Here is a 14,923-nt window from a genome sequence, read left to right as displayed (position 1 = left end):
TACCATAACATCCTGTAATTGACTCTATACCGGTACCCCCTGTATATAGCCTCCACATTGACTCTGTACCATAACATCCTGTATATAGCCAAGTTGTAGAAACATCATCAAGCATGATCAATGGAAACAGGATGCACCTGAGCTCAAGTTAGTCTCATAGCAAAGATTCTGAATACTTATGTAGATCTGATATTTCAGTTTTTTTTTATTTCTAATATCCTGTTTTGTCTGTGTCATTATGGTGTGTAGTTTGTAGATTTAATCCATTTGACAATAAGGCTGTAATATAACAACATGGGTAACAAGAGAAGAGGTCTTAACGAATGCACTGTAGGTTGTGGATTATATCAAAGATCATTCTTACATTACCATTACCAGACACACCGACTCATTCCAGGGGTTTTCTTTATTTCTTTACTATTTTCTACATTGTAAAATAATAGTGAAGACATCAAAACTATGACCTGGCCTCCACAATCACCCGACCTCAACCCAGATGGTTTGGGATGTGTTGGACCGCAGAGTGAAGGGAAAGCAGCCAAAAAGTGCTCAGCATATGTGGGAACTCCTTCAAGACTGTTGGAAAAGTATTCCAGGTGAAGCTGGTTGAGAGAATGTCAAGATAATGCAAAGCTGTCAAGGCAAAGGGTGGCTACTTTGAAGAATTTTAAATATATTTTGATTTGTTCAACACTTAAAAAAAATAGTTTTGGTTACTACCTGATTCCATATGTGTTATTGCATAGTTTTGATGACTTCACTATTATTCTACGATGTAGTAAATACTGAAAATAAAGAAAAACCCTTGAATGAGTAGGTGTCCAAACCTTTGACTGGTACTGTATACTTAACGTAAGATGGATGACTTGACAATATCTCCTCTGTAGGTGTTCGTGGAAACTCTGGACAAATGCTTTGAAAACGTCTGTGAGCTGGACCTCATTTTCCACATGGATAAGGTGAGTTCAAGTCCATGGAAATCATTTACAAGGTCAGCTTGGCCACGTTTTGGCTTGTGACACTCTTTGATGCATTAGAGTAATAAATACACTTCTGTGTATAACATGGCAGCTGGTTTATAGACACAATATGCATTCAATATGAGGAAAGCCTTCAGGAGGGAAGGACTAGCAGAGGAACCCCTGCTGAGGCAGCCTAGATGAACTCCTGCTGTGTGGAGCTAGGTAGTAGCAGGGAAGCCTTGCTGAGGCAGCCTAGATGAACCCCTGCTGAGGCAGCCTAGATGAACCCCTGCTGTGTGGAGCTAGGTAGTAGCAGGGAAGCCTTGCTGAGGCAGCCTAGATGAACCCCTGCTGAGGCAGCCTAGATGAACCCCTGCTGTGTGGAGCTAGGTAGTAGCAGGGAAGCCTTGCTGAGGCAGCCTAGATGAACCCCTGCTGAGGCAGCCTAGATGAACCCCTGCTGAGGCAGCCTAGATGAACCCCTGCTGAGGCAGCCTAGATGAACCCCTGCTGAGGCAGCCTAGATGAAACCCTGCTGTGTGGAGCTAGGTAGTAGCAGGGAAGCCTTGCTGAGGCAGCCTAGATGAACCCCTGCTGAGGCAGCCTAGATGAACCCCTGCTGAGGCAGCCTAGATGAACCCCTGCTGAGGCAGCCTAGATGAACCTCTGCTGAGGCAGCCTAGATGAACCCCTGCTGAGGCAGCCTAGATGAACCCCTGCTGAGGCAGCCTAGATGAAACCCTGCTGAGGCAGCCTAGATGAAACTCTACTAAGGCAGCCTAGATGAAACCCTGCTGTGTGGATTCAGGTAGGAGGTCTGATGGGCTGACCTAGGCCATTTGGAGGTCTGAGGGGCTGACCTAGGTCTGTTGGAGGTCAGATGGCTGACCTAGGTCTGTTGGAGGTCAGATGGCTGACCTAGGTCTGTTGGAGGTCTGAGGGGCTGACCTAGGTCTGTTGGAGGTCTGATGGGCTGACCTAGGTCTGTTGGAGGTCTGAGGGGCTGACCTAGGTCTGTTTGAGGTTTGAGGGGCTGACCTAGGTCTGTTTGAGGTTTGAGGGGCTGACCTAGGTCTGTTGGAGGTCTGAGGGGCTGACCTAGGTCTGTTGGAGGTCTGATGGGCTGACCTAGGTCTGTTGGAGGTCTGATGGGCTGACCTAGGCCATTTGGAGGTCTGAGAGGCTGGCCTAGGTCTGTTGGAGGTCTCTGAGGGGCTGACCTAGGTCTGTTGGAGATCTCAGAGTAGCTGACCTAGGTCATTTGGAGGTCTGTTGGAGGTCTGAGAGTCTGGCCTAGGTCTGTTGGAGGTCTGAGGGGCTGACCTAGGTCTGTTGGAGGTCAGAGGGGCTGACCTAGGTCTGTTGGAGGTCTGAGGGGCTGACCTAGGTCTGTTGGAGGTATCAGAGGGGTTGACCTAGGTCTGTTGGAGGTCTGAGGGGCTGACCTAGGTCTGTTGGAGGTCTGAGGGGCTGACCTAGGTCTGTTGGAGGTCTCAGAGGGGCTGACCTAGGTCTGTTGGAGGTCAGAGGGGCTGACCTAGGTCTGTTGGAGGTCTGTTGGAGGTCTGAGGGGCTGACCTAGGTCTGTTGGAGGTCTCAGAGGGCCTGACCTAGGTCTGTTGGAGGTCTGAGGTCTGACCTAGGTCTGTTGGAGGTCTGAGGGGCTGACCTAGGTCTGTTGGAGGTCTGAGGGGCTGACCTAGGTCTGTTGGAGGTCTGAGGGGCTGACCTAGGTCTGTTGGAGGTCTGAGGGGCTGACCTAGGTCTGTTGGAGGTCTGAGGTCTGACCTAGGTCTGACCTAGGTCTGTTGGAGGTCAGATGGCTGACCTAGGTCTGTTGGAGGTCTGAGGGGCTGACCTAGGTCTGTTGGAGGTATCAGAGGGGTTGACCTAGGTCTGTTGGAGGTCTGAGGGGCTGACCTAGGTCTGTTGGAGGTCTGAGGTCTGACCTAGGTCTGACCTAGGTCTGTTGGAGGTCAGATGGCTAACCTAGGTCTGTTGGAGGTCAGAGGGGCTGACCTAGGTCTGTTGGAGGTCTGAGGGGCTGACCTAGGTCTGTTGGAGGTCTGAGGGGCTGACCTAGGTCTGTTGGAGGTCTGAGGGGCTGACCTAGGTCTGTTGGAGGTCTGTTCGAGGTCTGAGGGGCTGACCTAGGTCTGTTGGAGGTCAGAGGGGCTGACCTAGGTCTGTTGGAGGTCTGTTGGAGGTCTGAGGGGCTGACCTAGGTCTGTTGGAGGTCTCAGAGGGCTGACCTAGGTCTGTTGGAGGTCTGAGGTCTGACCTAGGTCTGTTGGAGGTCTGAGGGGCTGACTGAGGGGCTGACCTAGGTCTGTTGGAGGTCTGAGGGGCTGACCTAGGTCTGTTGGAGGTCTGAGGGGACTGACCTAGGTCTGTTGGAGGTCTGGCTGAGGGGCTGACCTAGGTCTGTTGGAGGTCTGAGGTCTGACCTAGGTCTGACCTAGGTCTGTTGGAGGTCAGATGGCTAACCTAGGTCTGTTGGAGGTCTGAGGGGCTGACCTAGGTCTGTTGGAGGTATCTGAGGGGCTGACCTAGGTCTGTTGGAAGTATCAGATGGCTGACCTAGGTCTGTTGGAGGTATCTGAGGGGCTGACCTAGGTCTGTTGGAGGTCAGATGTCTGACTTAGGTCAGTTGGAGGTATCAGAGGGGCTGACCTCGGTCTGTTGGAAGTATCAGATGGGCTGACCTAGGTCTGTTGGAGGTCAGATGGCTGACCTAGGTCTGTTGGAGGTATCAGATGGGCAGAGCATACCAGCGTGGTCAAGAGCCATCTTGGTTTCATTTAGGCCTAGTAACTGAAAATGTAAGTCATATTATATTGCATTGTTGGTCTTGTTTGTGCGTTTCTGAGCGATATTCGATCAATTCCCGGGTTCACTTAATGTTTTCGTGTGTATCTGAGCAGGCAGAAATGCAGCCTGTGTGACACATTTTTTATCATGCAAAGTTTACCTGCAACATGTACTGATAAAGGCCCAGGATTGTTCTGCTATGGGGAGCAAAGTTCTATATTAGTTTCTACAGAGAGTGTAGTGGTTGAACCCTTCCCTATAACCAATTAGTAGGAACTGTTAATGGGTAGGGGCTCTGGGTCTATCTGTGATTGACTGGAGGGGCTCTGGGTCTATCTGGGATTGACTGGAGGAACTGTCAATGGTTAGGGGCTCTGGGTCTATCTGTGATTGACTGGAGGGGCTCTGGGTCTATCTGTGATTGACTGGAGGGGCTCTGGGTCTATCTGGGATTGACTGGAGGGGAACTGTCAATGGTTAGGGGCTCTGGGTCTATCTGTGATTGACTGGAGGGGCTCTGGGTCTATCTGTGATTGACTGGAGGGGCTCTGGGTCTATCTGGGATTGACTGGAGGGGCTCTGGGTCTATCTGGGATTGACTGGAGGAACTGTCTCTGGGTCTATCTGTGATTGACTGGAGGGGCTCTGGGTCTATCTGTGATTGACTGGAGGGGCTCTGGGTCTATCTGGGATTGACTGGGGGCTCTGGGTCTATCTGGGATTGACTGGAGGGGCTCTAGGTCTATCTGGGATTGACTGGAGGGGCTCAGGATCTATCTGGGATTGACTGGAGGAACTGTCAATGGGTAGGGGCTCTGGGTCTATCTGGGATTGACTGGAGGGGCTCTGGGTCTATCTGGGATTGACTGGAGGGGCTCTAGGTCTATCTGGGATTGACTGGAGGGGCTCTGGGTCTATCTGTGATTGACTGGAGGAACTGTCAATGGTTAGGGCTCTGGGTCTATCTGGGATTGACTGGAGGGGCTCTGGGTCTATCTGTGATTGACTGGAGGGGCTCTGGGTCTATCTGTGATTGACTGGAGGGGCTCTGGGTCTATCTGGGATTGACTGGAGGGGCTCTGGGTCTATCTGTGATTGACTGGAGGAACTGTCGATTGGTAGGGGCTCTGGGTCTATCTGGGATTTGACTGGAGGACTATTTAAAACCGATTTGTACTGTGTGTTGGGCCAGAGGTCACCAACCATCTATTCTCTGGTACATTTTCACCCCAACCATCACATACCACCACCAGAGTTGAGCTCAATTCCAGTTAATTCAGGGAGTACACCCGATTAAAAAGCATTGAAGAGAATTGGAATTTCAGTGTACTTCCTAAATTGACTGGAATTGAAATGGAATTGACCACAACACATTCCGCCAAGCAGAGTTGAGAGGCTAGGCGGAGTTGAGAGGCTAGGCTAGGCGTAGTTGAGAGGCTAGGCTAGGCGGAGTTGAGAAGCTAGGCTAGATGGAGTTGAGAAGCTAGGCTAGGCGGAGTTGAGAAGCTAAGCTAGGCTGAGTTGAGAAGCTAGGCGGAGTTGAGAAGCTAGGTGCAAGTTCTAACTCTTCCACCTTTCATGTCACAGAATGAGATTCTAGTTGTGTCCAGTGATGGCAGTGTTGGAGAAAGCTGCTGATGGAATTAAAACCAATAGTTTTTAGTACTTTCTACTATCTGACTGCTCCGCTGCTACTCTAGACTTATCTGAGTATGTTTAGCTAACACCCTCTACCTTCCACCATCTGTTTTCCTCTCACAGGAACACCTTCCAGTATGTTTAGCTAACACCCTCTACCTTCCACCATCTGTTTTCCTCTCACAGGAACACCTTCCAAAGCTTGAGCAACATGTAAAACAATAACATGCCATGATTTAAACCTTCATTATAACCTTGTTTACCAAATGTAAGTAGCTGACTAGAATTTCTTATGACAACCACCTGTCATTGCAGTCTGATGTCTTTTTTCACTTTCAACAGCAGAAAACGAACAGGTTGTTCTGATCAATAGACAGGATATAGACCAGGATGGTCCAATTTGTTAACAGGCTGTTCTGATTTGTTAACAGGCTATATACAGGTGGTACTGGTACAGAGTCAATGTGGAGACTATATACAGGGGGTACCAGTACAGAGTCAATGTGGAGGCTATATACAGGGGGTACCAGTACAGAGTCAATGTGGAGTACAGAGTCAATGTGGAGACTATATACAGGGGGTACCAGTACAGAGTCAATGTGGAGGCTATATACAGGGGGTACCGGTACAGAGTCAATGTGGAGACTATATACAGGGGGTACCGGTACAGAGTCAATGTGGAGGCTATATACAGGGGGTTACGGTACAGAGTCAATGTGGAGGCTATATACAGGGGGTTACGGTACAGAGTCAATGTGGAGGCTATATACAGGGGGTTACGGTACAGAGTCAATGTGGAGGCTATATACAGGGGTTACAGAGTCAATGTGGAGGCTATATACAGGGGTTACGGTACAGAGTCAATGTGGAGGCTATATACAGGGGTTACGGTACAGAGTCAATGTGGAGGCTATATACAGGGTGTATACGGTACAGAGTCAATGTGGAGGCTATATACAGGGGGTTACGGTACAGAGTCAATGTGGAGGCTATATACAGGGGGTACCAGTACAGAGTCAATGTGGAGGCTATATACAGAGTCAATCAATGTGGAGGCTATATACAGGGGGTACGGTACAGAGTCAATGTGGAGGCTATATACAGGGGTACACAGAGTCAATGTGGAGGCTATATACAGGGGGTTACGGTACAGAGTCAATGTGGAGGCTATATACAGGGGGTACGGTACAGAGTCAATGTCTATATACAGGGGTTACCGGAGTCAATGTGGAGGCTATATACAGGGGGTACGGTACAGAGTCAATGTGGAGGCTATATACAGGGGTAGGGTGTTATGGTACAATCAATGTGGAGACTATATACAGGGTGTACCGGTACATAGTCAATGTGGAGGCTATATACAGGGTGTTATGGTACAGAGTCAATGTGGAGGCTATATACAGGGTGTTACGGTACAGAGTCAATGTGGAGGCTATATACAGGGTGTTACGGTACAGAGTCAATGTGGAGAGTCAATGTGGAGGCTATATACAGGGTGTTACGGTACAGAGTCAATGTGGAGGCGATATACAGGGGTACTGGTACAGTCAGTGGAGGCATATACAGGGGAGGCTATATACAGGGGGTACTGGTACAGAGTCAATGTATATACAGGAGGCTATATACAGGGTGTTACTGGTACAGAGTCAATGTGGAGGCGGTACAGAGTCAATGTGGAGGCTATATACAGGGTGTTACAGAGTCACAGAGGTACAGAGTCAATGTGGAGGCTATATACAGGGTGTTACGGGTACAGAGTCAATGTGGAGGCTATATACAGGGGGTACGGTACAGAGTCAATGTGGAGGGGTGTTACTATATACAGGGGTACTGGTACAGAGTCAATGTGGAGGCTATATACAGGGGGTACTGGTACAGAGTCAATGTGGAGGCGATATACAGGGGGTACTGGTACCGAGTCAATGTGGAGGCTACAGGTCCACTACCTTACCTTGTTATACACCTATCATTTACAGGTCTGCTACATTACCTTGTTATATACCTATCCCTTACAGGTCCACTACATTCCTTTATTATATACCTATCCCTTACAGGTACACTTCATCCTTCAGGAGGTGGTGATGGGGGGGATGGTGCTGGAGACCAACATGAATGAGATCGTGGGCCAGGTAGAGCTGCAGAACCGCATGGAGAAATCAGAGGTTAGTCAGTTCACTTATTGGTCCTGTAATTAGTCCTCTGTTAGTCTGGTGACTGGTCCTGTAGTTAGTCCTCTGTTAGTCTGGTGACTGGCCCTGTTGTTAGTCCTCTGTTAGTCTGGTGACTGGTCCTGTAGTTAGTCCTCTGTTAGTCTGGTGACTGGTCCTGTAGTTAGTCCTCTGTTAGTCTGGTGACAGGTCCTGTAGTTAATCCTTTAGGGCTGTTAGTCTAGACTAGTCCTTTAGGGCTGTTATTCTAGACTCTAGTCCTTTAGGGCTGTTAGTCTAGACTCTAGACCTTTAGGGCTGTTAGTCTAGACTCTAGACCTTTAAGGCTGTTAGTCTAGACTCTAGTCCTTTAGGGCTGTTAGTCTAGACTCTAGACCTTTAGGGCTGTTAGTCTCTAGACTCTAGACCTTTAGGGCTGTTAGTCTCTAGACTCTAGACCTTTAGGGCTGTTAGTCTAGACTAGACCTTTAGGGCTGTTAGACTAGACCTTTAGGGCTGTTAGTCTAGACTCTAGACCTTTAGGGCTGTTAGTCTCTAGACTCTAGACCTTTAGGGCTGTTAGTCTCTAGACTCTAGACCTTTAGGGCTGTTAGTCTCTAGACTCTAGACCTTTAGGGCTGTTAGTCTCTAGACTCTAGACCTTTAGGGCTGTTAGTCTCTAGACTCTAGACCTTTAGGGCTGTTAGTCTAGACTAGACCTTTAGGGCTGTTAGTCTAGACTAGACCTTTAGGGCTGTTATTCTAGACTCTAGACCTTTAGGGCTGTTATTCTAGACTCTAGACCTTTAAGGCTGTTAGTCTAGACTCTAGACCTTTAGGGCTGTTAGTCTAGACTGGTCTCCCAGACAGAGATGAAGCCTACTGTAGATTCAACATGATGTCCATAACCAGACCCTTTAGTCTCCTCTCTCTATTACACCTGATGAGTTCATTTCTGTTCCTAGTGAATACGACCCCTGGTCTCCCAGACAGAGATGAACGTTCCTAGTGAATACGACCCCTGGTCTACCAGACAGAGATGAACGTTCCTAGTGAATACGACCCCTGGTCTCCCAGACAGAGATGAACGTTCCTAGGTTCCTAGTGAATACGACCCCTGGTCTCCCAGACAGAGATGAACGTTCCTAGGTTCCTAGTGAATACGACCCCTGGTCTCCCAGACAGAGATGAACGTTCTAGGTTCCTAGTGAATACGACCCCTGGTCTCCCAGACAGAGATGAACGTTCCTAGGTTCCTAGTGAACACGACCCCTGGTCTCCCAGACAGAGATGAACGTTCTAGGTTCCTAGTGAATACGACCCTGGTCTCCCAGACAGAGATGAATGTTCCTAGGTTCCTAGTGAATACGACCCTGGTCTCCCAGACAGAGATGAACGATGAACGTTCCTAGTGAATACGACCCTGGCCTCCCAGACAGAGATGAACGTTCCTCGGTTCCTAGTGAATACGACCCCTGGTCTCCCAGACAGAGATGAACGTTCCTAGGTTCCTAGTGAATACGACCCCTGGTCTCCCAGACAGAGATGAACGTTCCTCGGTTCCTAGTGAATACGACCCCTGGTCTCCCAGACAGAGATGAACGTTCCTAGGTTCCTAGTGAATACGACCCCTGGTCTCCCAGACAGAGATGAACGTTCCTAGGTTCCTAGTGAATACGACCCCTGGCCTCCCAGACAGAGATGAACGTTCCTAGGTTCCCAGACAGAGATGAAGCCTACTGTAGATTCAACATGATGTCCATAACCAGACCCTTTAGTCTCCTCTCTCTATTACACCTGATGAGTTCATTTCTGTTCCTAGTGAATACGACCCCTGGTCTCCCAGACAGAGATGAACGTTCCTAGTGAATACGACCCCTGGTCTCCCAGACAGAGATGAACGTTCTAGGTTCCTAGTGAATACGACCCCTGGTCTCCCAGACAGAGATGAACGTTCCTAGGTTCCTAGTGAATACGACCCTGGTCTCCCAGACAGAGATGAACGTTCCTAGTGAATACGACCCCTGGCCTCCCAGACAGAGATGAACGTTCCTCGGTTCCTAGTGAATACGACCCCTGGTCTCCCAGACAGAGATGAACGTTCCTAGGTTCCTAGTGAATACGACCCTGGTCTCCCAGACAGAGATGAACGTTCCTCGGTTCCTAGTGAATACGACCCCTGGTCTCCCAGACAGAGATGAACGTTCCTAGGTTCCCAGACAGAGTGAATACTGTAGATTCAACATGATGTCCATCCAGACAGAGATGAACGTTCCTCGGTTCCTAGTGAATACGACCCCTGGTCTCCCAGACAGAGATGAACGTTCCTCGGTTCCTAGTGAATACGACCCCTGGTCTCCCAGACAGAGATGAATGTTCCTAGGTTCCCAGACAGAGATGAAGCCTACTGTAGATTCAACATGATGTCCATAACCAGACCCTTTAGTCTCCTCTCTCTATTACACCTGATGTGTTCATTTCATTGCTGTGTATTTCATCATCTCCACAGCCTCAAAGCAGAGTTGTGTCTGTTTCAGGGGGGCTTCTCTGCAGCGCCGGCGCGGGCCGTCTCCGCCGTCAAGAACATCAACCTCCCAGAAATGCCTCGCAACATCAACATCGGAGACATCAATATCAAAGTGCCCAGCCTCTCTCCCTTCTGACCAGGGAGCGGAGCAGGGGCTAGGCCCAAACGGCACCCTATTCCCCATGTAGTGCACTACTTTAGACCAGAGCCCTACGGCACCCTATTCCCCATGTAGTGCACTACTTTAGACCAGAGCCCTATGGCACTCTATATAGTGCACTACTTTAGACCAGAGCCCTATGGCACCCTATATAGTGCAATACTTTAGACCAGAGCCCTATGGCACCCTATATAGTGCACTACTTTAGACCAGAGCCCTATTCCCTACATAGTGCACTACTTTAGACCAGAGCCCTATTCCCTATATAGTGCACTACTTTAGACCAGAGCCCTATTCCCTACATAGTGCACTACTTTAGACCAGAGCCCTATTCCCTATATAGTGCACTACTTTAGACCAGAGCCCTATGTCACCCTATATAGTGCACTACTTTAGACCAGAGCCCTATGGCACCCTATATAGTGCACTACTTTAGACCAGAGCCCTATGGCACCCTATATAGTGCACTACTTTTAGACCAGAGCCCTATGGCACCATATTCCCTATATAGTGCAATATATATAATAATAATAATAAATAATAATAATAATAATAATAATAATAATAATAATATAATAATATAATAATAATATAATAATAATATAATATAATAATATAATAATAATATAATATAATAATATAATAATAATATAATAATATATGCTACTTTTAACCAGAGCCCTATGGGGGCTTCTGCCCTTTTGAGCTCTAAAGTAGTGCACTACACTATATATCAGTGCACTATAAGATGTGAGACACACTATATGACCTATACAGTATGTCTTCCTATGGGCCCTGGTCAAAAATCGTGCACTATATAGGGAATAGGGTGTATATGTAGTGCACTATATAGGGAATGGGGTGTATGGGTAGTGCACTATATAGGGAATAGGGTGTATAGGTAGTGCACTATATATGGAATAGGGTGTACAGGTAGTGCACTATATAGGGAATAGGGTGTATAGGTAGTGCACTATATAGGGAATAGGGTGTATAGGTAGTGTACTCTATATGGAATAGGGTGTATAGGTAGTGCACTATATAGGGTGTATAGGTAGTGCACTATATATGGAATAAGGTGTATAGGTAGTGTACTCTATATGGAATAGGGTGTATAGGTAGTGCACTATATAGGGTGTATAGGTAGTCCACTATATAGGGAATAGGGTGTATAGGTAGTGCACTATATAGGGAATAGGGTGTATAGGTAGTGCACTATATAGGGTGTATAGGTAGTGCACTATATATGGAATAAGGTGTATAGGTAGTGTACTCTATATGGAATAGGGTGTATAGGTAGTGCACTATATAGGGTGTATAGGTAGTGCAGAGCAGCGAGGGAGGAGGCTGACTGTATGTTGGACAGGTTAATTGCTACTGTGCTGTGTTATTGATGTGTGAATCCTGGGGCTCCTCTCAAAATGATACAACTAAATAATATACCACTGCTTTTCTATTTATGAAATCACAACCAGCTTTATCTCTGTCAGGACATTATCGCTCCTTCCTCTGTCAGGACATTATCCCTCCATCCTTCTGTCAGGACATTATCCCTCCATCCTCTGTCAGGACATTATCCCTCCATCCTTCTGTCAGGACATTATCCCTCCATCCTCTGTCAGGACATTATCCCTCCATCCTTCTGTCAGGACATTATCCCTCCATCCTCTGTCAGGACATTATCCCTCCATCCTCTGTCAGGACATTATCCCTCCATCCTCAATCAGGACATTATCCCTCCATCCTCTGTCAGGACATTATCCCTCCTTCCTCTGTCAGGACATTATCCCTCCATCCTTCTGTCAGGACATTATCCCTCCATCCTTCTGTCAGGACATTATCCCTCCATCCTTCTGTCAGGACATTATCCCTCCTTCCTCTGTCAGGACATTATCCCTCCATCATTCTGTCAGGACATTATCCCCCCATCATTCTGTCAGGACATTATCCCTCCATCCTCTGTCAGGACATTATCCCTCCATCATTCTGTCAGGACATTATCCCCCCATCCTCTGTCAGGACATTATCCCCCTATCATTCTGTCAGGACATTATCCCTCTATCATTCTGTCAGGACATTATCCCTCTATCCTTCTGTCGGGACATTATCCCTCTATCCTTCTGTCGGGACATTATCCATCCATCCTCTGTCAGGACATTATCCCTCCTTCCTCTGTCAGGAAATTATCCCTCTATCCTTCTGTCAGGACATCATCCCCCTGACCTTCTGTCATGGCATTATCCCTCTAACCTTCTGCCAGGACATTATCACTCTAAACTTCTGTCAGGACATTATCCCTCTAAACTTCTGTCGGGACATTATCCCTCTAACCTTCTGTCAGGACATTATCCCTCTAACCTTCTGTCAGGACATTATCCCTCTAACCTTCTGTCAGGACATTATCCCTCTAACCTTCTGTCAGAACATTATCCCCCTGACCTTCTGTCAGGTCATTATCCCTCCAACCTTCTGTCAGGACATTATCCCTCTAACCTTCTGTCAGGACATTATCCCCTGACCTTCTGTCAGGACATTATCCCTCCAACCTTCTGTCAGGACATTATCCCTCCAACCTTCTGTCAGGACATCTATTCCTTTATTCTGTCTTTGTTGAAAACATTTCCCTGTTAGTCTCCACCTGTTGTTTACCAAGCAGGTGACCAATAGGATGTGATTTCTCCACGTGGGAGACGTGTAGCACAAGGCACAGCTGATGTACCTTTTCCTGTGTGTGGGGAAATTACACAGTTCTCCAGTTTTGTGATTTGCACAAGATCATGACTAGGATGTTGATCCCAATGGGCGTTAATAATGACATGTTATTGTAGCTGCGTTCTGTTTTGAACGTTGTGTATTTATCAGTGTTAGTTTGTCCGTTGGTCTGTAATGAAAACACTCAATCTACGTCTAAATGACACGGCCCTGGCCAAAGGTCGTGTGTGTGTGTGTGTGTGTGTGTGTGTGTGTGTGTGTGTGTGTGTGTGTGTGTGTGTGTGTGTGTGTGTGTGTGTGTGTGTGTGTGTGTGTGTGTGTGTGTGTGTGTGTGTGTGTGTGTGTGTGTGAGATCATTGTTTGCATGGGTCCAAAGTGTGTGCACTGAACTTGGTCAAGTTCTGGGCTTTTGGCGGGTGAAATAAATGTAGTGGTCTTTAAGTTTGGACTGCTTATTTGTAATCAGAAGGTTTGGTATCATGTCCTGTCATATTTAATAGATTGGTTTGGTATCATGTCCTGTCATATTTAATAGATTGGTTTGGTATCATGTCCTGTCATATTTAATAGATTGGTTTGGTATCATGTCCTGTCATATTTAATAGATTGGTTTGGTATCATGTCCTGTCATATTTAATAGATTGGTTTGGTATCATGTCCTGTCATATTTAATAGATTGGTTTGGTATCATGTCCTGTCATATTTAATAGATTGGTTTGGTATCATGTCCATGTCCTGTCATATTTAATAGATTGGTTTGGTATCATGTCCTGTCATATTTAATAGATGTCCTGTCATATTTAATAGATTGGTTTGGTATCATGTCCTGTCATATTTAATAGATTGGTTTGGTATCATGTCCTGTCATATTTAATAGATTGGTTTGGTATCATGTCCTGTCATATTTAATAGATTGGTTTGGTATCATGTCCTGTCATATTTAATAGATTGGTTTGGTATCATGTCCTGTCATATTTAATAGATTGGTTTGGTATCATGTCCTGTCATATTTAATAGATTGGTTTATTTAATAGATTGGTTTGGTATCATGTCCTGTCATTATTTAATAGATTGGTTTGGTATCATGTCCTGTCATATTTAATAGATTGGTTTGGTATCATGTCATATTTAATAGATTGGTTTGGTATCATGTCATGTCATATTTAATAGATTGGTTTGGTATCATGTCCTGTCATATTTAATAGATTGGTTTGGTATCATGTGTCTTATTTAATAGATTGGTTTGGTATCATGTCCTGTCATATTTAATAGATTGGTTTGGTATATGTCCTGTCATAATACAGATTCAGAGTCAGTTCAGAGTCAGTCATGTCATATTTAATAGATTGGTTTGGTATCATGTCCTGTCATATTTAGAGTTTGGTATCATGTCATTTTAGTCAGTCAGGTTTGGTATCATGTCCTGTCATATTTAGATTGGTTTGGTATCATGTCATGTCATATTTAATAGGTGGTTTCTGGTGTATACCAAGAGCTGCCATCAAGAAGGCCGACAATACAGTCAGTCAGAGTCAGTCAGTCAGAGTCAGTCAGTCAGAGTCAGTCAGTCAGAGTCAGTCAGTCAGAGTCAGTCAGTCAGAGTCAGTCAGTCAGAGTCAGTCAGTCAGAGTCAGTCAGTCAGTCAGAGTCAGTCAGTCAGTCAGTCAGTCAGTCAGTCAGTCAGTCAGTCAGTCAGAGTCAGTCAGTCAGTCAGTCAGTCAGAGTCAGTCAGTCAGAGTCAGTCAGTCAGAGTCAGTCAGTCAGAGTCAGTCAGTCAGAGTCAGTCAGTCAGAGTCAGTCAGTCAGAGTCAGTCAGTCAGAGTCGGTCAGTCAGAGTCAGTCAGTCAGTCAGAGTCAGTCAGTCAGAGTCAGTCAGTCAGAGTCAGTCAGTCAGAGTCAGTCAGTCAGAGTCAGTCAGTCAGAGTCGGCAGGAACCAGAGGAGTAAACAGGCCTAAATATAGAATG

The 14,923-nt window shown here is 46.6% G+C and overlaps 1 protein-coding gene and 1 pseudogene across 1 annotated transcript; both read left to right on the top strand.

Moving 5' to 3' along the window:
* Nucleotides 1-10,372, top strand: part of LOC124033445 — a 17,434-nt pseudogene extending 7,062 nt beyond the window's left edge.
* An 823-nt stretch (nt 10,373-11,195) lies between these two features.
* On the top strand, nt 11,196-13,681 carry LOC124033069. The gene is made up of 2 exons (XM_046344992.1): nt 11,196-11,388; nt 11,567-13,681. Exon 2 carries the CDS (start codon nt 11,705-11,707, stop codon nt 12,761-12,763), a length of 1,059 nt encoding a protein of 352 aa, XP_046200948.1. The 5' UTR covers nt 11,196-11,388; nt 11,567-11,704; the 3' UTR covers nt 12,764-13,681.
* The last annotated feature ends 1,242 nt before the right edge of the window (nt 13,682-14,923 follow it).

The sequence above is a fragment of the Oncorhynchus gorbuscha genome, linkage group LG04 (assembly GCF_021184085.1).
Source record: "Oncorhynchus gorbuscha isolate QuinsamMale2020 ecotype Even-year linkage group LG04, OgorEven_v1.0, whole genome shotgun sequence".
Taxonomy (NCBI): domain Eukaryota; kingdom Metazoa; phylum Chordata; class Actinopteri; order Salmoniformes; family Salmonidae; genus Oncorhynchus; species Oncorhynchus gorbuscha.
The sequence above is the reverse complement of the archived record's forward strand: the minus strand, read 5'-3'. Positions and strand labels throughout refer to the sequence as shown.

Excerpts from the sequence above, each read along its gene's own strand:
- LOC124033069 (XM_046344992.1), top strand. The coding sequence starts at position 11,705 with ATGAAATCACAACCAGCTTTATCTCTGTCAGGACATTATCGCTCCTTC.